The 24,690-nt window shown below is 36.7% G+C and overlaps 2 protein-coding genes across 7 annotated transcripts in view; both read right to left on the bottom strand.

The window, feature by feature from the left end:
- RSBN1 (round spermatid basic protein 1) overlaps positions 1-21,234 on the bottom strand; it is a 42,894-nt gene extending 21,660 nt beyond the window's left edge. For 2 of the 3 annotated variants that reach the window (XM_022584036.3, XM_089917645.1), the window contains exons 1-2: positions 20,416-21,232; positions 8,607-9,280 (exon numbers count right to left, since the gene is read on the bottom strand). In XM_022584036.3, coding sequence (XP_022439744.1) covers positions 8,607-9,280; positions 20,416-21,121 — 1,380 coding nt within the window. In that variant the 5' untranslated portion in view covers positions 21,122-21,232. Of the gene's footprint in view, positions 1-7,400; positions 7,519-8,606; positions 9,281-20,415 lie in introns of all 3 variants that reach the window. The other variant, XM_022584037.3, reaches the window with a different exon arrangement.
- Positions 21,235-22,091: 857 nt separating this feature from the next.
- PTPN22 (protein tyrosine phosphatase non-receptor type 22) overlaps positions 22,092-24,690 on the bottom strand; it is a 50,943-nt gene continuing 48,344 nt past the window's right edge. For all 4 annotated transcript variants that reach the window (XM_022584026.2, XM_022584025.2, XM_022584027.2 and 1 more), the window contains one exon: positions 22,092-23,458. In XM_022584026.2, the coding sequence (XP_022439734.1) occupies positions 23,394-23,458 (65 nt within the window). In that variant the 3' untranslated portion in view covers positions 22,092-23,393. The remainder of the gene's footprint in view (positions 23,459-24,690) is intronic.

The following is a 24,690-nucleotide window of genomic DNA, read 5'->3' as shown; positions in this document are numbered from 1 at the left end:
ACCTAGAATTCCACACCTATCTGAATGACCAATCAAATTTAACGGTAGAAGAAAGTCTTTTCAGACATGTGAGGTCTCATCTGAGTCACTGAAATGAGGCAACAGAATAGTCATGGAATCCCAGAAGAGGATAAAAAGGCAAACAGAAATCCCAGGATATACATGTATAGGATACGTGGGATATATACAAGATATATACCAATACATCTCAGGATAGACCTCTAAATATATTCTTACTTCAACGCAGTAATATTACAAAACTGTAAACATGTTAAATGTCCAAATACAGGAGAATAAAGTGATATAGTCAAACAACAAAAAAAATATAGTGGTTAAAATGAATGAACTAACTAGAATTACATGTATCAACATAATTCTCAAAAGCAATGTTGAACCAAAGCAATCTGTAGAATGATACATGCAGTATACTATTTATAAAGTGTTAAATCACACAAAATTGTTATATACAGTTTATACATTCATACATGCATAGCAAACTATTAGAAGATATATAGAAATGATAAACCTCATATTCAGAATAAAGACTGACTTCTGGGGAGAAAAAAACCATTCTTTTAATAAAAATAAAGGAAACATATAAAGCAGGAATTCACTTAAAATCACGTGCAATTTTCTTTGTATGGGAATGGAAGGGGTAAAGATGGGATGGGGGTGAGTTAAGGTCCTAAGCAAATGGGTATAGAGTTTCTGTTTGGGATGATGAAAAAGTCCTAGAAATGGATAGTCGTGATGGTTGCACAACACTGCAAAAGTATTTAATGCCCGTGAATACTTTAAAATAGTTAAATAGTAAATTTCATGATATGTATACTTTGTGACAATTTTTTTAAAATCCTAAACAAGGTGAGGGATAGAATCCAGAACACAGGCAGAAGGATTAACTTCTGAGGAGGAAGTGAGATAGCTTCTCTATCGTTAACAGGAGGGAATGCAGAAAAGATGTATACAGGCAAAAAGTCTAAACAATCATCATGAAGAAAAGGCAAGCAAGTTGACCAAAGAAAAGAAGTTTCCTACACAATGTTGAGGGCCCACTGGAGGCCTTATGAAATGTTATGAAGAGACAAGCTCCTGAATAAATATCAATCCAAAACTGATTTTCAAAAACATTTGCACTAGGTAGAAGTTAGACAAGATTATCTCCAAAAGCCCTTGGTTTATGATTCTATGAAATTCTAAGAGGATTGTATCTACTGGTCAAATGAACGGAATGTGAGTATTGGTAGATGGCATACAGCTTAAAACAGTGTTTCTTAAACTTGCCTGATCATAGGAATTGAATCACTTGAGGTATTTATCTCAGGCGTCACTCCAGACTTAATGAATCAAAATTTCCAGGAATGGAACCTGAGATTCTAAATATGTGTTTGGAACTAGCAACCCCAGATTATTCTTAGGGTCTGGCATATTTGAGAAACTCTGGCCTGGAAATGGCACTGAAAGCAAAGAACAAATTGAGTTCTACCACTTCCCAAAGAATGCGTTGGGGGCACAGTGGAGGAAGAAGTAAGTGTAATGAGGATTGGAGGGAGGTAAGTAGAGAGCAAAAAACAAAAAAAGTAAGACTGCTGTGGAAGCAAGAGACATAATGCCAAACAGGGAAAACTCAATCTTGAGTAAAATCAAAAGGTACAGTGGGTAGGGGAGGACAATTTGTACATAGGGGGACAATGACTATAAGAAAATAGTCATTAGCTTTGCATGTGTTAAATTTTTAAATTTATTTATAATATCTATAAAAGTTTAAAATTTGAATATATATATTGCTCTGTGTCCATACATATGTAGTCCTTTAGATTAGAAACTCAACTTTACAAAGTTATCCTATAACAATTGCTGAGTGTTAAATAAGCTCAGCTGTGCTCCCAATAATACACCTTTTAATAAGGATAGCCATAAATCAGTTAAGATAGCCACTCTGCTCACAACTGAAAAAACTTGGAATCAACCAACATGTCCTTTAGTAAGTGAATGGATAAATAAACTGTGGTACATCCAGACAATGAGATATTATTCAGCCCTAAAAAGAAATGAGCTATCAAGCCATGAAAAGACATGCAGGAACCTTAAATGTATATTACTAAGTGGAAGAAACCAATCTGCAAAGGCTACATATTATATGATTCCAACCATATGACATTCTTTTAGAGTTGAAACAATGGAGACACTAAAAACATCGGTGGTTGCCAAGGGTTGGGAGAAGGGGAGAAAGAGAAGAATTAGGCAGAGCACAGAGGATTTTTAGGGCAGTGAAAATACTCTTTATGTTAGTATAATGATGGACACATTATCACTATACGTTAGTCCAGACCCATAGATTGTACAATACCAAGAGTGAATTGTAATGTAAACTATGAACTTTGGGTGATTACGATGTGTCGGTGTAGGTTTAGCAATTGTAATGTATGTACCACTCTGGCAGGGGGGGTATGTTGATAGTGGGAGGAACTATGCATATGTGGGAGCAGGGAGTATATGGGAAATCTCCATACCTTCCTCTCAATTTTGCAGTGAACCAAAAACTGCTCCAGAAAACAAACAAACAAAACTTCTTTTTAAAAAAGAAAAACTTAGAAGAACACCAAGCTAGAAATACACAATACGGAAGAACCCTGGAGGAGGAGTGGCAGGTGGCGGGGGTGGGGGTGGGGGGTTAATAATTATTGCGCAGGACTCATGTTTCAGGAAGAAGGCTTTTCGGGCTGATTGTTTAAAAAACAGAAAGGAAAAAGCTAGCCAGCAATCTTCCTAACCTTGTGACCTGTGAACAGAAAGACATTCCCACTTTAAAAATATAGCAGTGTGAGTCAAAATGAGTTTATTATAAGCTGTACTTAGAATGAGAAATAAAAACCCAGAACCTACCATTTTTATACTGCTTTATAAAGTCAGCTACCTAAAATATTTATTTTTCCTTTTATGTAACACACTGATGTGCAGCTCCTTAAGAGTTTCGAAGTTATTTACCAAGCTACAAAGCATCTACTAGTTCTACTCTCTTAATTAGTAGTAGCAGTACACCATAACATGTTAATTATGATACTCAAAGATGGGGAACACCTAATAAGCCCGTTTTAAGCCTTACCACAACACACAATGAAGGAATAACATTTGCTGATTTTCTCTGGAACAGTAGACATTACCATTTTATAGCGGTAACAATAACAGTTGTAAGAACTTCAACTACCACCTGAAGTTAAGAGTATGATCCTCGGTAAAAGATTTCAATATTATACATATGGAAAAATTTTTTTTTAAAAAAAGCAGAACTTAAAATACGCACATCTGCTAGATAAAGAGAACAAAATCCTATTATGCTAGACATATTTGTAAAATCAATCCCCTCCCTCCCCTACCACATACCCTTCATCTCCATATACGACCTTCAATTACCTAAGATACTATAAGGTGAAATCAGTCTCAGATGGTGATACTTAAAACAACTCCCCATTTAACTTCACATATATTTTAGTGTTGTTTGTTGCTTCTATTTGCAATTCATGTATAGAATCTAACACTTATAGCCTTGCTGATTCTTGGACCAGCAACATCAACGTCATCCAGGAGCTTGTTAGAAATGCAGACTCTAAAGCCCCAATCTAGACCTACAAAATCAAAATGTGCATTTTATAGGCACATTAAAATTTGCTAAACCCTCACCTACAGGATTAAACACCATCCAGAGACAGAGGAAAAAACAATTCCTCTTTGAAGATCTGCCACTATTTAACCTTGGGAAAGGTCAACCAAAATGTGACCTTCCTCATCTATAAAACAAAGGCTTGGAAATGGCCCCCACCTACTCTAAAATCCTTTTAGTCCATAAAATCACCAGAAGAATATCTGAATTTTCAATCCGTTTATCAGCTGCCACAGGGTTTTTATAAGGAGAGCTAAGGATTGCATACTTATTGCAGAACTATCACACTTCAAAGTTGAAAACCATTAAAAAAAGTTTTCAAGTAGCCAATAATTACAAGATATAACAGCTAAGCAAAAAAAAAAAATTTCTAAGTGAACACTAATTTTTCTCTATTAACTGACCAAAAGATTCCACAAACACTTAAAACTTTTTGGTCAAAATTGTTATTAACCAATGACTATTTAAAACTTAATTAGACCTGAATAATCCTACAGAATTATAAAAATACCATACTGTATCAATACATATGTAGTCCTTTAGATTGGAAACAACTTTACAAAGTTATCCTGTATCAACTGCTGAGAGAGAAGAAATCAAATTTGAGGATCGGCTCGGTGCTTCAATTGCTATTTATCATGAACTTACCTCTTTTGGTGTTAAAACAATTGAGTTTTATAGAACAGTAAAAGAAAAAAAAAAACCACCTCTATGTGCATCCTAGCTTTGTTACTACAATCATTTAAAAATATAAAAGTAACAGAAGCTGTAATTTTTCTTGCACAAAACAAACTTACATTTTACTTCCTCCAGATAGAACAGGTGAGTTCTCAAGTAGTACTTCTCAAACCTTAATATGCATATGAATCACCTGAGGAGCTTGTTAAAATGCAGGTTCTGATTCAGAAGATCTGGGTAGGGGTCTGAGAGTCTGCATTTCTAGTAAGCTCCCTAGTGATATCAAATTTATTCATAGAGCAAGTAGCAAGCTTCTAAAAAATAAAAAAGCGTAATTTACAGTATTTAGATGGTCATTGTTTGCAAAGCACCAGTCTTGACAATGTGTCCAATTAAATTCGTAATTAAGCAACATAACACTCTTCTGTCCTTACTTGACCCATAATACAGACATGATATTTAAGCCCTCCATCATTCTTAATATCTAGAAAACTTATCCGTAACCTTCCTTCTACCTCTCTTTCTTTTTGATCTTTTCCCATGCTCCTCATACATGTGGGTGCATCACAGAATTCCATTCATAGCTTCATCTCTTCCATTTCTAACGCTTTCCCTGGACCACCTACGTGCTAATGGTCCAACTTCTGCATCTCCGGCCTAGATGTCTCCCAGTCTTAGATCCATTTACTCAACTACCTGACAGACATTTCTGTTAGTCTTCACAAGTACCTCAACATAAAATATCTCAAACTGAACTCATCAATACCTTACACTCCTAGAAACCAACTTTTTCAACCCTGTATTGACTTTGTGACCAGCACCACCATCCACCCATTTGTCCAAACCACATTTTTTTAAGACTCCATCCTTCTCCCTCATCAAGTGCAATTAATCCCATGTTCTAATTATTTCTCAAATTTCATTTCTTCCTCTCTAATGTCAATATCAGTCTGGACATGGATCATTTCCGATCTAGTTACCACAGTAACTGGTTTAACCAGTTTCTTGCTTCCAATCTCATTTTCCTCCTCAATTCCACCCTTCAGACTACTGTGTAATCTTTGCAAACATAACTTGATAGCTTTTCCCTATTAAAATTCACCAATGATTCCCCATTACCTTTGGGAAAAAGTAATAACTTTTTTTAGCACATCATACAAAGCTCTTCACAATTCTGATTTTGTCTCTCTCCAGTGTTAACTCCCCTTAACAGTCAGCATGTACTCTTGCCATGTCAAGCTATTTGCAGCTCCTTGAAAGTGCCACATTCTCTAATGACTCCATGTGTTTGCATAGGCCATTATTTGCTTTGCTTAAAATGCACTTATTATGCTAAGTAATCTTCTTTAAAGACTCTACTCAAGCATCACAGTCTTTAAAATGCCTTTTCCAATCACTTCAAGTCTGAGTTAGGTAACACCACAAACTGTGCTCCCTCTATTATAAGGTTTTGCCTGTATATACCTCTATTCTAGTATTTATCAAACTATATTATAATTGCTGGTTTATTCATCTCTTCCACTAGACTGAGCTCATCAATTAGTCCTTTTAAGAACAGATTGTGCAGTACATGGTAGGTTCTCAATATGTTTGCTGAATAAACTGTCTTGAACTATAGTCATGAATAATTATCATGGCTACATATTTAAACTATAAATAACTTCTATTAACTGTGTCTATAACATAATAAACTTACCTCGCTTTATATATAGGCTTAACAGAACTTCATAAGACTTCACAAAACACAGAATTCCTAACGTATTCACTTAATTCCCAACAATCTAAAGTTATTTGTGAAAAATAATAGCTTTCTGAATATTGTGTTAAACTGAGTTATTTTAATTTCACTGACCAGAATGTTTAGACAAATAAAACATCAGTCTCTTCTCCAATGTTTAGACAAATAAAAGCACTAGTCTCATATTCCAATGAGGGAAGGAGTATGGTAAAAGAATGTATCAATTGTTCAGGTGGCTTAGGTTTGCATACTATTTCTTTTTCTTTTTGGGGGGCGGGTGTACCCCCACAGCTTGTGGGATCTTAGTTCCCCAACCAGGGACTGAACCGAGGCCCTTGGCAGTGAAGCTCTGAGTCCTAACCACCGGACCGCCAGGGAATTCCCTATTTCTATATACTAGCTACATGACCCTGTATAACAATGAACATCTCCAAGCCTCAGTTTCTTCAATGGAAAACAGATAAAATTGCATACCTACCCCACAGATTATTTCAAATATTAAGATATGAATGTGAAAGCATTTCTATAAACCATGAAGTGCTAAACAAATTTGAACTACTGTATTAGCTTCCATCCCGACGTATGCCGAAGATTCTAGTTGCAAAATAGTTTCATGGGCTACAACAACCTCCTATACGCACCCCGTATGCCTCTCCAATGACTGAAAATTCATAAATAAAATTAAGTTACCGGATCACCAGAGCACAAGACTTACTTAATAGTCCTCAATATTCTTATGTGGTTGAAGTAATTAATGATATTTAACTTAATAATAAACTGATATGTTCTTAAAAAGTGGTTATTTTATAAATCTCAAAGTAAATCTCAAGGTAAGTTGTTGGTACAGTCATTTAAATTTCAGCTCCATTAAAAAAATTAATTGGAGGACAAAAATCAGCAGGGAATATTTAGAGATATTTTCTTCTATTAACTATTTAGACTGGGTACTGTCTATTAACATATAAGCTTGATCCTCTAGAGACTAATATGAAAGTTAAAAAGTCACCATTACAAAACCAAGACTTTCTTTCCCCCCAAGTTTCTGGCTTATTTCTCAGATATGCTTGCTGGTCTATCAATTAGAAGAGAAAGTTTGCTGCATTTTTCTAAACTAAAAAAATGATAGAGCACATTAATTCTGCTCTCAGCAATATCTTTCTTTGTTAAATAGGGACTTAGGAGGATTATGGACTATATTAAAAGAACTGTTTTCAGTCCCTTTTCCAATATTTATAAAAATAGGATTCCTTAACTTTCAAAGGGCAAAACTCCTTTAAAAAAAAGAAAAAACAAAATCTACTACAAAAGTCAGCACTTCGGTACCTGATTGTGGTAACAAGGCCAAAATCCAAGACGAAGCCCTTTATTGCACATCGTGTTCCAACATCTTGGGCAGCCCCATCTTGCGACCTCTCCAGATTGGCTGCTCCTGCTCTCTCTACTGCAGAGAGAACTTCAATTAGAGAAATTCTGAAGCTCGTAAATCTAAACTGGATACTCCCCTCATTGGAGGTAAGGATGGTAAGAATCACTAAAAGATTCAAATTAGAGAAGGTTTCATATATATCTAAGTGGCTTGAAACCACTGTAATGCAGGCAGCTGAGAGTCTTATTATGCAAGTCTATTCACCTAAAAAAAAAATCTTAAGGAAAAGAATGGCAGCAAATTATTAGATAACCTGAAAAAATAGGTTATATAATCATAAATCTCTAAAGAGGAAATATTCTCCACTAAACCTGTGCAGAATTTATATCTTATAATACAAGCTTATAGCTGACCATTCATGTTCATAATCCTTATGAGAAAAGCAAGCAAGAAAAAAACTAGGACACATTATCAACCACTTTTCATGCCCTAAAATAACTTCATTGAAAAAATGATTGGTTAAAAACCACTGGTTAGGAAGGAGAGGTTTCCCTGCTGACTTAAGCCTAGCTGCCTAAGCAAGGCTTTAGAAAATGTCTTCACCTACAACAGTGCAAAGGCAGAAGGAGCAGAGGCTATGGCGGTCTTCCTAGTGACACTTCCAAGTCACATAAATGGGGTATGTTTCTGGGACAGACTGCCAACAAGTTACTGAAAGAAGAGAAACAAGAACAGCAAAAACCTGACAAATAAACAGGCCAATGCCCTCATGTGTTTTATTATGACATAAAAGGTAAGTCTTAACTAAAGTTACCTTGAGGCTATCAGATCGAAATCACATCCTCCATACTAACATTATCCAATTTGTGAAAAACTGAATTGGTTTTCAAGCTGATTTTCCACAAAAATTTGTTCCACAAAAAATGACATAAAACATGTATAAAACATTTCTTAGACCAAGCAAGTAAGAAGCCACATCCCAAAGAACTTCAGGAATTAAGATTTTTCAATCAGAGTTATAAAAAAACAATTTTAACCACTTTTACCACCATGAATTTTAATCAAAAGTGTTCTGGTATGTGCTATGCAACAGAATGAAGTTAAAACTTTTGAGATACTGTAACCTGTATTTACTAAATAATTTAACAATGATTTTACCTTACCTGAGTGTGAAAATTTGAAATGGTGGTTGTTTCAATATCTTTCTTGCCCAGAATTTCCATTTTCACTGGAGTGTTGGGGAAATTAAAAGCAAAGTAGTCCAAGAAGTCTGGGAGATAAGCGGCCGCTCCATGCACTATTGCTAAAGCATAGTAAGCAGCATTTTTCTCATTTTCACTGAATGTCAAAGCAAGAAACTCCTCAGAAAATCTCTCCATCTCCATTGGAGACAAAAATGAGAGTTCATCCATGTAAGCATGAAGGACAAGAGCACCACCATTGGACTGGTGTTCCTCATGAATAAAGTTGCTAAATTTAGTACCTGTTTTTAAGAAATTTCTACGAATAGAATGTTCCTGGTGAGTCATAAAAGGTGTTTGTACTCCCTGGGGTACCCGATATTCTTGCATGCCCAAATTTAATCGACACAGCTGTTCATCTTTCAGATACCTGAAGGACTCCTTATTAACTCCTGAAGTGCTATTTATTTGTCCTTGGGTGAGGATTTCCTTACTGATGCGGGTCAGGCCAGCACAGATGGTTTGTACTTCCTTATTGTACATTTTAAGGCGTCTTCCTCGCATATCTTCTCGGTGTTTCTTTTTCTTTTTCTTCTTTATTTTCTTCAAGACAAAATCATCAGCTCTCTGGGTTTTACCATTTTCATCTGGTGTTTCTGGCCACAATAATTAAAAAGAAGTTAGTTGCTAGGCCTTATGTCAACATACAAGCTTCTTAAGGTATGCAATCTCAAATTAAATAGCCTATTCTCAGTTTCTCTGAATTTGCCACTATAATTTACATGTTTATAAAATGAATGAGACAAAGATCTTAAAATACAAAAATATTCTGGATTGAAAATTATGCTAAAAAGTAGGTAATGCAAAGGTAAGCATATAACAATATGACTTACAATCAAAACTAAAGATAATATCCAAATAATTTCACATATGCCATACTGTATGGAATATCTGTTCAGGAACCACTGTAAAATCTAAATTAAAGCTCACCATATTTTGCTGTTTGTCTACAAGTTACTATGATATATACAGGCGAATCAAAGACAAATTAAGCTGTTAAGACACCATTTTGCCTAACAAATTGGCAAGACCGGGGGTGGGAAGGAATTCTTATACACTGTTGCTAGAAATATAAACTGGTACAACCTTCATGGAGGGCAATTTGGTACCCCCAAAATGAATATGCACCAAAGCCTTGGAAATATTTATAATTCTTGGTCCCATAAATTCCACCCCCAAGTAAAAATTACCCAAGAGAATAACTAAGAAAAGTTAACATAAAGATATCCACGACAGTGTTATTTAGGGAATCCCCTAAATGACTAAAAACAGAATATGGATTAAACTCTGGTACTTACATACTGATAAAATACTACCCAGCCATTCTAAATTATATTATAGGTAAAAAGAACTGACAAATTACAAGGTTATGAAATGTTTACATTGTCATGCTTCCAGAAAGCCTTCTCTAACAACTCTTTCCCACCCAATTTGGATAGCTACTCCTACTATGTGCTTCCTTAATACTGTACTTCCCCTATTACAGCACTTAACACATTAATTTTCCACCTTTCCTCTAGGCTGTAAGCAATCTAAGGTCAGTGGTATATATCTTACCTTTCTTTCCAGAGCATCTAACGTATGTATAATCTGATCTTATTTTTATAATATTAAATATTCATTCAAACATTTATTAAGTACCTACTATATGCCAGAGACACTGCTGAGCACTAGAGATACAGTGTTGACTGAGACAGATATGATCCCTACCCTCTTGGACCTTATAATCTATTTGGACTTCAAAGAGAAAGTATCAGTATGGTACTCTAGATGCTGGGGAAGCTCTCTTTAGGAGATGACATTTAGGCTGAGTCCTAAATAATAAGACAAGCCAGGCATGTTTTCTAGGGAAAAATATTCTAGAGGGAAGCAAAGGACCTAAAGTGAAAAACGTATGACTTATCTATATATATTTCATATATACACAACACAGAAAACTATCTGGAAAAATATACACCAAGGTATTAATGCCAGTTATCTAGGCCGGTAGGATTATAAATGTCTAGCTTTCTTCTTTTTCGCTTACCTATATTTTCTAATTTCTACAATAAACATACATTACTTTTATAATTTAAAATATTACTTTTAATTTTTAAAGGATTATCACAGATTGATAAACCCAAAATAGAATGGCATCTTTATTTACTAGTTGGGAAATAGTCCCAGCAAGAAATATTCAGGATTAAATAACAGGTATAGTCCTCACCAACCTTCAAGCTTGGTGTGGTATTTATTGTATAGAATTTATCCACCCAAAAACAGTACTTCTGACATGATTCAAGTAATTCAGTGTTAAGACAGATACTCCAATTAATCCTATTACTACATCTGGGAAGAACAAGTTCAATAACTTTTACAGTAAAGAATTTACTTGGTATAATGTGTAAATATATGACAAATTGCACCACTCAATACAAAATCATTCCAAGTCACCAGATATTACAGAAGTTATAAAACCTTCTAAGGAAAATATTTAAATGTACAAGTCAGACTTTAAAGTGAGTGTACAGATACCAAATGACTTTCATTCTGTTTAATATTTGATTTTAAACAACAAAAAGAAAGCCCTTCATTTGTAAGCATCACTTATAGGTAAACTGAAATCATATACCAAAATGTAATGTAATTAGATTGTTTAAAGTGGCAAGAGGAAAAGCAATCTTTTATTTTATATGTAACTAAATCTTTGAGAATTCTTAAAATACGTAGTAACAGTAATTTGTATTTCTTACCAGATAAAATTAATCTAAATACTTTTCCCATATATCAAATCAGTAATTTGGGCAAGTCTCCCAAGCAACTAAATGTTAATGCAATTAAATATAAAGGTTAGACCAATTTTAAAATAGTCATCTAATTACCCTCTGCTAAATGTTTTGGCAATTTCACAGGGGAAAAAAAAAAAAAGCAAAGAAAAAGAAAGAGAAAGAAAAAGAAAAAATACCTATGAATAGATAGGTTATTTTAAGCTTCAAAGGAGGTATTTGGTATGCAGAAGATGAATTGTGACCTAGATCTGCCACTGAAATTAACACCAAGAAGGAGCTGCCTTGATTGTAACACATTTTCTATACTATCAGCTTACCAATGGTATTTCTATCATGGCCAAGGCTCTATGGGTTTCATTCCAAAACTCATTTATATGAGAACCATTTAATTAGTCTAACACAACCCATCTCAAAAAAAACACTGCACAAGGAAATGAAAAGGGCCTTAAATTGATTGTAATCTCATATTTCAACATAAAAGTCTAAAATATGAAATAAATTTCAATCTCCTCACTAATCCTATTTTTCAAATTTTGATTCTTATCTAAGGCTGAGATAAAGCTTGCCTTTGTTTATACAGAAACTTGAGACTACTTGTATCACACTAGCTAATGAATTTCCATGAATAAACAAAATTTATTTTTGAATTATTGTGATGGCAACTAATTGAGAATGGCATACATACACAAAGTTGTTAAAGGTTATTACAGTAAGTTAGTCACCGTTGCTTTAGAAGAATGATACTGGGGTTGTCTTTCCTAACATTAAAAATGTTATTTAAAAGAAAGTCTTTGCAATAAATATTTCAAATCAATGTTGTATACCTTAAACTTACATAATGTTGTATGTCAATTATATATCAATTTTTTAAAAAAATCAATGTCTCAAGTCTTCACAATCTTTCCATTTCTGGTAGAGTGTTTTTAGCTTTCCAGAAAATGTATTCAGGAAGTAATATTTTGAGTATTTCCCTACAGTGCAGAAGTGAATATTTATTGACATCAGTTCTTTTATAGAAAAAGAGCCAAGATACACTGTATCTGTGATTAAGGAAAGCTTTCACATATCAAACTGTGAAATTAAATATAAAGAGAAGTATGTAACTCTACAGAGGAAGATACAAACATATGAGAGATAAATTGCTGGCTGTCTTAAAAAAGGTCATTATAACTATAGATTAATACATGACACTATCAATAAAATCCTCATATGTGCTAATACCATTAATATTATCAGCTATTAAATAGTATCATTTATTTAACATCACTATTGAAAGCTTTCATTAATGAAAAAAAAATTACCTTTCCACATTACAAAACTTAAGTTCATTAACACCATTCTTATGTCTGAATTACAGCTTAGAACTGAAAAATACGTAATATCCTCACTTCCTAAAAATTACGGTGGATAAGCAAAACAATTATAATTTTTTATATTTTATTAATCATAATAAAGAATAAAGGCTAAAGTTTTATTTTCTGAAAGTAAATTCTCTTTGGTCTTATTAAAAGTTCTTCCAGCTCCACATAACATCCTGACTAAAAAGGAAAAACAAAAAACTGCAGATCTGGAAGCCATCATTTTAGTAAATCACTGTACAGTTACAACACTGCCTTACTTTACCTGCCACCCCTCTAATTATGGTGTTTAAGAGTGATTGGCTAGATTTGAATCCCTGTCCTACCACTTCCTAGCAGTATTACCTTTTGCAAGTTAATTTCTTTGTACCTTGTTTCTCATTAGTAAAACGGGGGAAAACAACAGTACCTCCTCATAAAATCAGTGTGCAGAGTAAATGAAACAAAGCATATAAGCATTTAGAATAGTCCCGAAACATGACAAATACTCAACACATGTTAACTGCTATTATTACTGCAAAAAGTTTAATTGTAGAGGCAGTAGAGTATATTATTGAAGAGCAGATGCTTTTACGGTTAGACACACCCAGGTTAATGTCCCAGCTCCACTACTCACTAAGACCTCTGGGCAAGCTCATAAATCTCCTTAAACTTTTACCATCTAAAATGTTATTAATGCTAGTATCTATTTCAGAGTTATTGTAAGAATTAAATGAGACAATGAATATAAAGCCCTCATCTCAGTATTTGACACACAATTAAGTCCTCCCTCACCATTTTTATCATTTTCATAATAATAATATTTGATAACATTCCTTGAAATAATTGGCAATAATTCTGGGATATCAAAACTAGAGCTAGAGGGACTTCCCTCGTGGTCCAGTGGTTAAGAATCTGCCTTCCAGGGACTTCCCTGGTGGCGCAGTGGTTAACAATCTGCCTGCCAATGCAGGGGACACGGGTTCGAGCCCTGGTCCAGGAAGATCCCACATGCCACAGGGCAACTAGGCCCGTGTGCCACAACTACTGAGCCTGCGCTCTAGAGCCCACAAGCCACAACTACTGAGCCCACGTGCCACAACTACTGAAGCCTGTGTGCCTAGAGCCCGTGCTCCGCAACAAGAATCCACCGCAACGAGAAGCCCGTGCACCTCAACGAAGAGTAGCCCCCACTCGCCGCAACTAGAGAAAGCCCACACGCAGCAACGAAGACCCAACGCAGCCAAAAATAATTAATTTTTTAAAAAAAAGAAAAAAGAGGGCTTCCCTGGTGGCGCAGTGGTTGAGAGTCCGTCTGCCGATGCAGGGGACACGCGTTCGTGCCCCGGTCCCAGAGGATCCCACATGCCGCGGAGTGGCTGGGCCCGTGAGCCATGGCCGCTGAGCCTGCGCGTCCGGAGCCTGTGCTCCGCAACGGGAGAGGCCGCAAAAATGAGAGACCGGCGTACCGTAAAAAAAAAAAAAAAAAAAAAGAAAAGAATCCGCCTTCCAATGCAAGGGACGCAGGTTCAATCGATCCCTGGTCGGGGAGCTAAGATCCCATATGCCGCGGGGCAACTAAGCCTGCATGCCACAACTGGAGAGAAGCCCACACCCCGCAAGGAAGATCCCGTATGCCACAACTAACACCCGACACAGCCAAATTAATTAATTTAAAAAAAAAACTAGAGCTAGAAATTATCAACCTAGAGTACAATGAGGTGGACCACAGAGAATCACATTAAAAGGGGAAAAATCTCTGAAAGAGGGAAGAAAACTATTATTCATCAAGTGTCTGCTAGGGATCATGTATGTTACCTCATTTTAATCTCCAAACAAACCAGTGAAGTGGATATATAAATCATTTTTACGGAGAAAAAAACACAGCTTGAAACAAGATATGTTACCTATATTAGGTCACAAAGGTAACAGGTGACAACCTAGATTCAAACTCTTACCTGACTCCAAAACTCTTCTTTCTGCCTTCTCTATCTACTCCCCTTAGATGATCAACTAAAATTATCTAATTACAACTAATGGACTTGAGGTGGCTTGGAAAAGCCTCCAATAAATGGAGCATCACTACATTCAACAAATAATTTACTGAGTGCCCACGACAAGATAATCCTACATAATCACAAAAATAACATTATTTAGGTTATGCAAAAAATGTCCTTAAAGGCCTGTTTGCCTCTCTCTAGGCGGGTAAAGTAAAATATCAGTCCCTGAAGGTGTTGCTCTGATAAATGAGATTATCTGTTTATCTCAGTCCTCTGTATAATCCCCCAATAATTCCCTACTCCTATCACTGAAAACAATAAACTATTTCTAAATTAAAATTCCTGCCAATAGCTTTCTGACATCACAGAAAATTTCAATTTGTTGTGTGACTTAGGGACTCTTTCCCTGTGAGAGCAGTTGGGCAGTTGGTCAAAGATGAAAAATGTGAGAAAGGAAGGCTGACTCACTAGAGTATATAAGAGCAATCCTGTCATTTTAATGACAGTGGAGAAGAGAGCTATGGAAATCAACTTCCTCCTTTCCTTTTTAAAAAAAATATTAAAATACTACTAAAATCATTAATTTATTAGCCAAGAATAATTAAGAAGAAGTATTACTTTTTTTGATGGAGTTTTTTTTTTGAGGAAGTTTGTTCTAGGCTTTTATGAGCAATAAGAGGGACAGAAAAAATTAGGATTTCAAAAGACACAGGTAACTATCATTTAATTAAGATTCAAGCCTGTTGCTTGCAAGAATCAAACAATATTTTAGTATCTCTTTATTAACAATGCAAATGTGCTTAGTGGAAAGTGAAAAGCTAACTGGACCATGAGTCAAAAAAACTGGGTTCTAGATTCAGTTCTATCATATACTAACTAGAAAAGCTGAAGTGTGACACTTCAACTCTTCAAAAGTCACTATACTTCCCATTTTACATATAAAGCAAGTCTACCTTAGCATTTACAGATTAAATTTTTGTTTCAACTATTTATGAGCAACTCCAAATGTCTGGAATCAAAATTTATAATTAACCTATACATGAATTTGGATTGAGTACTGTCGGGTTGGTGTGCAGGAACAGGTCTCTCAGCTGAATGATCTATCTCAGGGATCAGCAAACTGCTTCTACGAAGAGCCAGATCATATGCTTTGCAGGCCATATCGTCTATCCCACCCAACTACTGTCTATACTGCTGTAGTGCAAAAACTCCCAGAGACAATACAATTGAATGAGTGGAGTGGTGTCCCAATAAAACTTTATTTCTGGACACTGAACTTGAATTTCATATGATTTCATGTCATGGGTTTTTTCCAACCATTTAAAATGTAAAAACCATTCTTAGCTCAAAGGTTGTACAAAAATAGGTAGTGGAACTTGATTTTTGAAAAAGGTACAAAAGTAATTCGATGGAGGAAGGATGGTCTTTTCAACAAAAGGTGCTGGAGCAGTCGGATATCATAGGCAAAAAAAAAAAGAACCTCAACCTAAACCACACACATTATACAAAATTAACTCAAATGGATCAGAGATTCAAATGTAAAAGTTAAAGTTAAATAAAACTTTTGGGAAAACAACAGGAGAAAATCTATGGGACCTAGGTCTTAGGACCTCAGACATGACACCAAAAACATAATCTATAAAAGAAAATCAACAAATTAGACTTTAACAAAATTTAAAATGTTTGCTCTGTGAAAGACCCTGTTAAGAGGATGGAAAGAAAAACAGAAGAGTGGGAGAAAATATTTGCAAACCATTATTCTGATAAAGAATATACATATCTGTAATATATCAAGAATTCTCAAAACTCAATAGTAAAAAAGCAAACAATTCAATTAGAAAATGGGCAAAAAACTAAAGAGACATTTTACTGATGAGACTATATGGACAGCAAATGATGGCATGAAAAGATGTTAAGTATCACTAGCCATTGGGGAGATGCAACTTAAGTCCATGATGAGGTATCATTACACATTATTAAAACAGATAAAATAAAAATAGTAACAATACCAGACACTGGCAAGGATGTGGAGAAAGTGGATCTCTCATATATTGCTGGTGGGAATGTAAAGTGGTACAGATATTCCAGAAAATAGTCTGGCGATATCTTCCAAAAACAAAAAAAAACAAAAACAAAACATATACTTAACCACATGACCCAGCAATTGCATTCACAGAAAAATGAAAATTTACATCCACACGAAAACCTGAACATGAATGTTCATAGAAGCTTTATTCATAATGGCCAAATTGGAAACAACCAAAATGTCCTTCAACAGGTGACTAAACTGTGGTATATCCATACCATAGAACACTACTCAGTAATGAAAAAAAATGAGCTATTGATACATACAACTTGAATAGATCTCAAGGACATGCTGAGTGGGAAAAAAATCTCAAAAGATCACACACCATATATATTCCATTTATGTAACATCCTCAGAATGACTAAATTATGGGTTGGAGAACAAATTAGTGGTTTCTAGGGGTTGGGGAAGGTGGGGAGACACAGGAAGTTCTAAGATTACAAAGAGATAGCACAAGGGGCATCTTTGTGGTGATGGAATAGTTGTGTACCTTGACTGCAGTGGTAGTTAAACTAATCTACAGGTGTTAAAATGGCACAAAATTATACACACACCATTGTACCAATGTTAATTTGTTAATTTTCTGGCGTTGATATTATACAATAGTTATGTAAAATGTAACCTTCGGAGGAAATTAGTGAAGAGTAAAGACCTCCCTGTACTATTTTTGCCATTTCCTGTGCATATGTAATTATCTCAAAATAAAAAGTTAAAAGAGTTTCTGAAAACCTGCGGATAAGGAAAGGGAAGACATAGTTCTGTAAATAACAAGGGTCTAGCCACTCTCCTTATTAATCTTAGAGTTGTTTCAAGGATCAAGCATGATAAAATAACAAAAAGCAGTTTTAACAGTACTTAATAACAGCCAGACACTTAAGTGCTTTCCACATATTGTCTCACTTAAGCCATAAACAATCTTATAAAAGAAATACCACAACCCCATTTTACAGACAGGAAAACTGGAACTGAGGGAGCTTAAAGTAATTTGTCCATGGTCACACAGTAAGTGGTAGAGCCACGATTTAAACTCAGATTGACTCCAGAGGCATGCCTCCAGCACATCACTATAACAAGTATAAAGATATTTAGTGGAAAAACAAAAGGTATCCATCAAAGTGTAGTGCAAAACCGTGGATTAAACAAAGGTTAAACCAGTTTATTTTCTGTAAGATTCTCAGAACTTTTAAAATGCCAGTGTGTGTCATATAGCTAGGAGGCTATTGTTTTTTCCCCAACATATTTGACAAGGGAATCTTTCCCTCCAGAATATATAATCCAACAGTCTCTCATTCAAAAGTCAAAATGTTTACACTGGAGTTATTGTGGTGATCATTTTGCAATATATACAAATAATGAATCATTATAATATTAAAAATAATATGTGTCAATTATATCTCAATTTTTTAAAAAGCTAAAATGTTTAAATGACCTAATCTTAACCCACTTTCCTCCTTCACATACTAGCAAACCACAAATGTTTGGACTGCACTGTCCACTGTGGTAGCCAAGAGCCAAAAGGACTATTTAATTATAAATTAATTAGAAATAAAATTAAAAATTCAGTTCCTCAGTCACACTAGCCACATTTCAAGTCTTCAAGATTTGTTCAAGGGCCACATATGACTAAATGGCTACCATACTGGACAACACATTTATAGAAAACATTTTCATCATCACAGAAAAGGTCTGTCAGGCAGCACTGGGTTAAAAGTTTGTTTTTGTTTGTTTTTTAAAGACATGGCCTCTGCAATTTTCAGAGACGCACACTGTGTTATGAACTATTATACATGTGTTTGCCGCTATCCTCCCATAAAAGGGGACTAGGACAGAAATTCTTAATAGGACTGGCTACTGTCACTCTGATGCCAAGGCACAGGGAAAAGATAAGCAAAAAAGTGGAAAACATGAATAGCAAACAGAGAAAGCAACATCATGCAGCTGGAGGATGAAGCTTGAACTTGGATTCAGGAGACCTGGGTTCTACTCCCTATTAGATCAATGATTTTTTTTTTTTTTTTGGTACCTGTTACTAATTAACTGTGACTAGACAAGTCTCTTCACTACTTTAGGCCTCAGTTTTCACTCTTCAACAATACAAATTTGACTTCGATGATCTCTAAGATTCCCTCTAGCTCTGTACAGTTGAAACACACAAAAACACATACACACATGAAATGAGAAGGTGAGAAATAAAGGCACAAATTAAAGAGAGCAAGATCATTGCATATTAGTGGTGGAAACTGGCATTCCTGTCAGTTTGGCACAAATTCTACTCCTGAGGATAAGACTTGGATACCACCAAAGGAAGAAAGATTTAGTTCAATTCAATAAAAACTTACTGAGCAATTATTTGCAACAAACTGCACTATCTGGAAGTAGCACCACACACACACACACACACACACACACACAAATTAATTAGCCCTAGGTTAAGACCAAATATGTGGAAGAAATCCAAGACTCACCAAACTTGAGATTGAAAGACTAGTTCATTAACACGTAATAACTGCCCCAGCACTAAGAAACATAGAAGTATTTTAAACTCTTCTTGAGGAGACAACTCTAACAAATTATATAAAATCATATACAAAGTACAAACACATGGCATAATCCAAATTCTTATCCCTCCCCCCACCATACCCTTCTTCTAAAGAGAAAGTAAATAAATGCTACAGGTACTTGGGAATATGAAAACAGCAATTTTGGTCAACCTAACTTCTCTAGAACCCACACTCAGATAGTCCTACATTTTCTGGGCTAAATATTCTTGACTTTAGCGAGTTTATTGGAAATAAATAAATTCTCAATCTGTTGCACCGGGCAGAGATGAAAAAGCAACTGGAATTCTTGTCTCTACTATCCCCTACTGAACTTTTCAGAGGCTTGGTTGGTCCTATTTTCTAGGATCAAAGGGGAGAGAAATCCTTCCCCATCCCTTTTCTGAAAATTAAGATTTCATATGAAAATTAAAAATGAGTTTTACTTCCACATAAAAAAAGAACCAAGATAAACTGCGTTTGATATCTCACCTTGAAGAAGCTAAGGCAACCAGTGAGTCGAGCCTAATCTCGGTACAAATTCAAACTCCTTAAAGCCCCAAACCATACTCGTGAATATTGTGGAGCAGAGGAGAGTGAATATTCAAGCTTTCCATCAAAGAAAACAAGGAAAAAAGGGATTTCAGCGACAAGCCTTTACTTTAGACAGGCAGTTTTCAATACCCCACCTACTAATCCCACGCCAAGGACCGCGCGGCGCGGAAACCCTGGCGAATTTGAAAACAAACGTTGGTAAAGGCTCGGGGAGGGGGAACTGGTAAGGGGGTTAGTAACTGACAGCTCGGCCTCGAAGCGAGAAGCTTCAAGTAGGTCAGACGGTGTCAACGGTTTGAAATCCAGGATCCACCCCAGTGGGCTTAGGGGACTAGAGCAGCAGGAGGTAAGCAGGGAGCTGGAGTCTTTCAGGGCTAAAGGGGCGGGATATCGCAACAGAGAGAGACCTAGATAGAGCCCAAGCTCGGGGCAGTTCGGCTGCTCTCACCTCTCTTGGGGGCCTTGATTAGAGGCACCCCTCCAGTCCTCTCGCCGTTTTCCTGCTTGTCCTTGTGCTTGAGCTCTCCCGGAACGCAGGAGCCGGAGTCACCATCAGAGCCGCGGTGGTGATGGTGCTTGTGCCGCTCCTTGTGGCCCTTATGCTTGGGCCCGGCCGCGCTCACCGTCAGGGGCGAGAAGGTGAAGAGGGCCGAAGTGCCCGGGGCCGGGAGCGGGGCAGCAACAGCGGGCCCGGCGGGTGCCAGCGAAGGTGGCGGCGGAGGAGGCAGGAGCAGAGGCTCAACAGGGCCTGGGACGGCTGGGGCTGCATTCGTAGGCGGCAGCGGCCCGGGATGTTGGCGGCTGCGACGCCGCCGGTGAGGGGGAGCGAGAGGGGGGTCCTGGCTCGGCCGCCCCCGCTTCTCCTGAGACCCCCCACTGCTCGCTCGGCGCTGCCGCTTCACTCCCCGCGGCGAGACCCCAGCGTGGGGTTTCTCCTTCCCCTCTTTGTCCGGCTCCTCCTGCCCCGCCACCGCCCGTACTATGCGGACCGCTCCGACCTGCGCAGCCATTTCACCCACAAACACACATTTAAATGGCCCGACCGCCCCCCCGTCCGCGTACCGCGCAAGCGCCGCCCGCGCACGGCCCGCTGGGCATTGGAGTCTCTCCCCCACTCTCCACTTCTCGGCCGTTCTTCGTCCAGAGCTGAACATGGCAGGAAGCAGTACTTACCGGAGCTTCTCCGCAGGGCCTCCAACCGAGCTCTATTGTAAAGCACTCTGGGCCGCGCAGAGCCTCACGGGAGCGGTAGTTCTCCGTGCCCCCGCCGCGTCGCTGGCTCGGTGAGCAGAGGAGCCGAAAGGGAGCGTGCGCCGAGTCACGCTTCGGGCTGCGACGCAACCGCCGCTGGGCGGAGAGTTGCCGCCAACCGCCTTAACTGCCGAAACAATGTTAATGGCTTTCAGTCTGTCGGCGCGTTCCCATTATCGTCTCCGTGTGCCTCTTCGTCATTTTACACGGAGGAGTTGGTCTCCATAGTTACTTTTCAATTTCCTATTCCTCTCATAACCTTTGTGAGGTACAAGAATCCCCGGCCTTTTACCCCTGGACAAACGATGAGATGCAGAGGAAAAAGGAACTTGGTAATATGTCAAATGAGGGCGATTTTGCTTTAAAATCGAACGGAGCTGCAAATCAGACATTTCTGAACCTCTTCCTGGCCACTGATTGCCATGGTTACAAGTATAGGCGCGACAAGGCAGGTGCAAGAACTGCCTGGGAGCCTGGTGAGCGCCGCCCACCTCGCCGTCGAGCCACATCCCCTCTAGTGCCTGGAAATGTATAGAGTTCATCCATTATTTTGAATCCTTCCCTACAATTACGGGAAAATTCTAGATGGAAAAACATGTTTTGAAATTTCTTAATAAGATTTTTTTCAAATCGTAAGTATACGATTGCATAAATTTGAGAAGTGTGTCTACCAGAGAACACTCCAGAAATCGTCACTGCTCACCAAGGTTTCCGCCAAGAAATTTATTTACAATTTGATCGTCACTTTACATTTTACCGCCTTGATAAAGATATTTGGAAATAATTGATTACAATAAAGTACTCAGATAAAATCTCTGTGGTTTGATGACACTAGTACCTGGAAAAGTACTCAGCTCGATGAACACTATAAAGTTAGTTTAAAAACCAAAAAGTTTATTGAGCACCTCTTGTGTACATTACACTACAATAAACAGGTAATATTTCATCCAGTGTGTGCCTTCATTGGGATTCCTAATGAAAAATATTGAAGAACAAATGCTGCTTAAGTATTTCATTTTTTAGAAAGTTATGAACACTTAAGTGAAGTCATTAGGATGTCAGAGGAATCCTTTGTAATAATTACCCACTAGTTACATAAAACTAGATTTGAAAGATCAACTTTAAGATAAGGCAGATCCATATTCATATAGAAAAAAATTTTTAACTAGTAGTGCCTCTAGTTAGTTGGATATAAATTGTACATGTTTATATAGGACCTTTGAAATGAAAAAAAATGCCACCAAAAGATAGCTACTTTGTTGATTATTCTTCTAGATTTGGTAAATGAATAACATTGGCTAAAGCTTGTTAGGAATGTGCTTGAACATCTTGTTATTTGGTATATCCAAACGAAAAACTCATTACTGTCATTACATATATTTATTATTTTATTTTTATTTTATTTTTTTTTTTTGCGGTACGCGGGCCTCTCACTGCTGTGGCCTCTCCCGTTGTGGAGCACAGGCTCCCGACGCGCAGGCTCAGCGGCCATGGCTCACGGGCCCAGCCGCTCCGCGGCATGTGGGATCTTCCCGGACTGGAGCACAAACCCTTGTCTCCTGCATCGGCAGGCGGACTCTCAACCACTGCACCACCAGGAAAGTCCTGTCATTACATATATATTGTATTCTCTTTAAATATAACTTCTTTTTCTTACTACTCTTGTTTCCCACAACACTTGGAAAGATGTATCTCCATTTAGGCAAAAATAATTCCCAGGGAATAATCATTGTCACAAGCAATAATTTTGTACTGTAACCACAAGGTAAGATTTTTCAAAACATTTTTTATGGTAACTTCTGACAATATAGACATTTAATTGAGATCCAATTTTTACAAATCTTTTAAAGTTTATGTAGGAATGTAAAGTAGACTAAAAATAACTTCCAAAAATGAAGAATAAGTCCATTGTAAAACTTTCTCATACAGCATTCTCTATACATAGCTTAAATGACAAACTCCTATTTGTGCTTTCCAACCCAGTGTAAATGAGATGAAAATGTAAAACTTCTGACATTTATTTGCATATTGCTTTTAAATGCTATTAACACATTACCGTATCTTCATGGTAGATATTATGAATATACATTATGAATATACAGCACTTATTCTAGCTAGCAGTATTCTAGTAGTTTCATTTGCAGATTCACTTGCAGCTGATTTTCCAAAGTTGTGTTAAATATTCCAAGTTGATGGTGGGTTCCTTGGTCCTTTGGGTTTTGAAAAACGATTTGCAAAACCTGGGAACAAAAATAAAATTGAATGAAAAAAGAAAGATTTCTTATACAGAAATGAACACTTGGATTTTAGAGTGTATTATAATATGTGCAAATACATGGATTTTTTTTCACAGCATCTTTGATCAATTTAGTAATTTTTTTGTAAAAGCATTCTAGTAATTATGTTAGTGCTTAAATGATAACAATAGAACACTAATAACATTTTAAATTTGTAGAACACTTACAAATTTAATAATGGTAATGATTAGATGATTGTAATAGCCTTTGGTAATTCAGCATATAGTATTCTTTTTTCCCAGGTTTATCGAAATATTATTGACATATGTTTGTTTACATGTGACATGTAAGTTTAAGGTGTACAGCATGATGATTTGATACATGTATATATTGTGAAATGATTACCACATTAAGGTTAGTTAACACCTACATCCCCTCACATAATTGTCTACTAGTGTGTGTGGTGATTTTTTAAGATTTTTCTTTTCAATATAAGATTTTACTTTTAACAGCTTTCAAGTATATAATACAGTACGGTTAATTACAGTTGCCATGCTGTACATTAGATCTCCAGAATTTATTCATCTTATAACTGGAAGTTTGTACCCTTTGACCAACATTTCCCCATTTCCCCCACCTCCCAGCCCCTGGCAACCACCATTCTACTCTGTATTTCTATGAGCTAAACTGCTTTAGATTCCACATGTAAGTGAGAACATATAGTATTTGTCTTTCTCTGATTTATTTCACTTAGGGTAGTTCCCCCAAGGTACATCCATGTTGTCACAAGACAGGATTTCCTTCTTTTTTGTGAATGAATAATATTCATATATATATATATATATATATATATATATACACACACACACACAGTCACATACATAATAATTCGGATAGTAATGTATGTATATATAGAGTCAGCCCTCCCTATCCTCAGATTCTGCATCCACAGATTCCACATCTGCAGATTGGACCAACAGTGGATCAAAAATATTTGAAAAACAAATTTACAAAAAGTTCCAAAAAACAAAACTTGAATTTGCCACACATCAGCCACTATTTATATAGCATTTACATTATACTGGGTATTATAAGTAATCTAGAGATGATTTAGAGTAAACAGGAAGATGTAGGTAGGTTATATGCAAATACTAAGACATTTTATGTAAAGGACTTGAGCATCCTTCGATTTTAGTATCCATGGGGGTCCTGGGACCAATCCCCCTTAGGACTGG

The sequence above is a fragment of the Delphinapterus leucas genome, chromosome 1, assembly GCF_059928025.1.
Source record: "Delphinapterus leucas isolate spDelLeu-1000000601 "Yukka" chromosome 1, BTC_Dleu_Yukka2, whole genome shotgun sequence".
In the NCBI taxonomy this organism is placed as follows: domain Eukaryota; kingdom Metazoa; phylum Chordata; class Mammalia; order Artiodactyla; family Monodontidae; genus Delphinapterus; species Delphinapterus leucas.
This window is presented reverse-complemented; position numbering and strand designations above follow the sequence as displayed.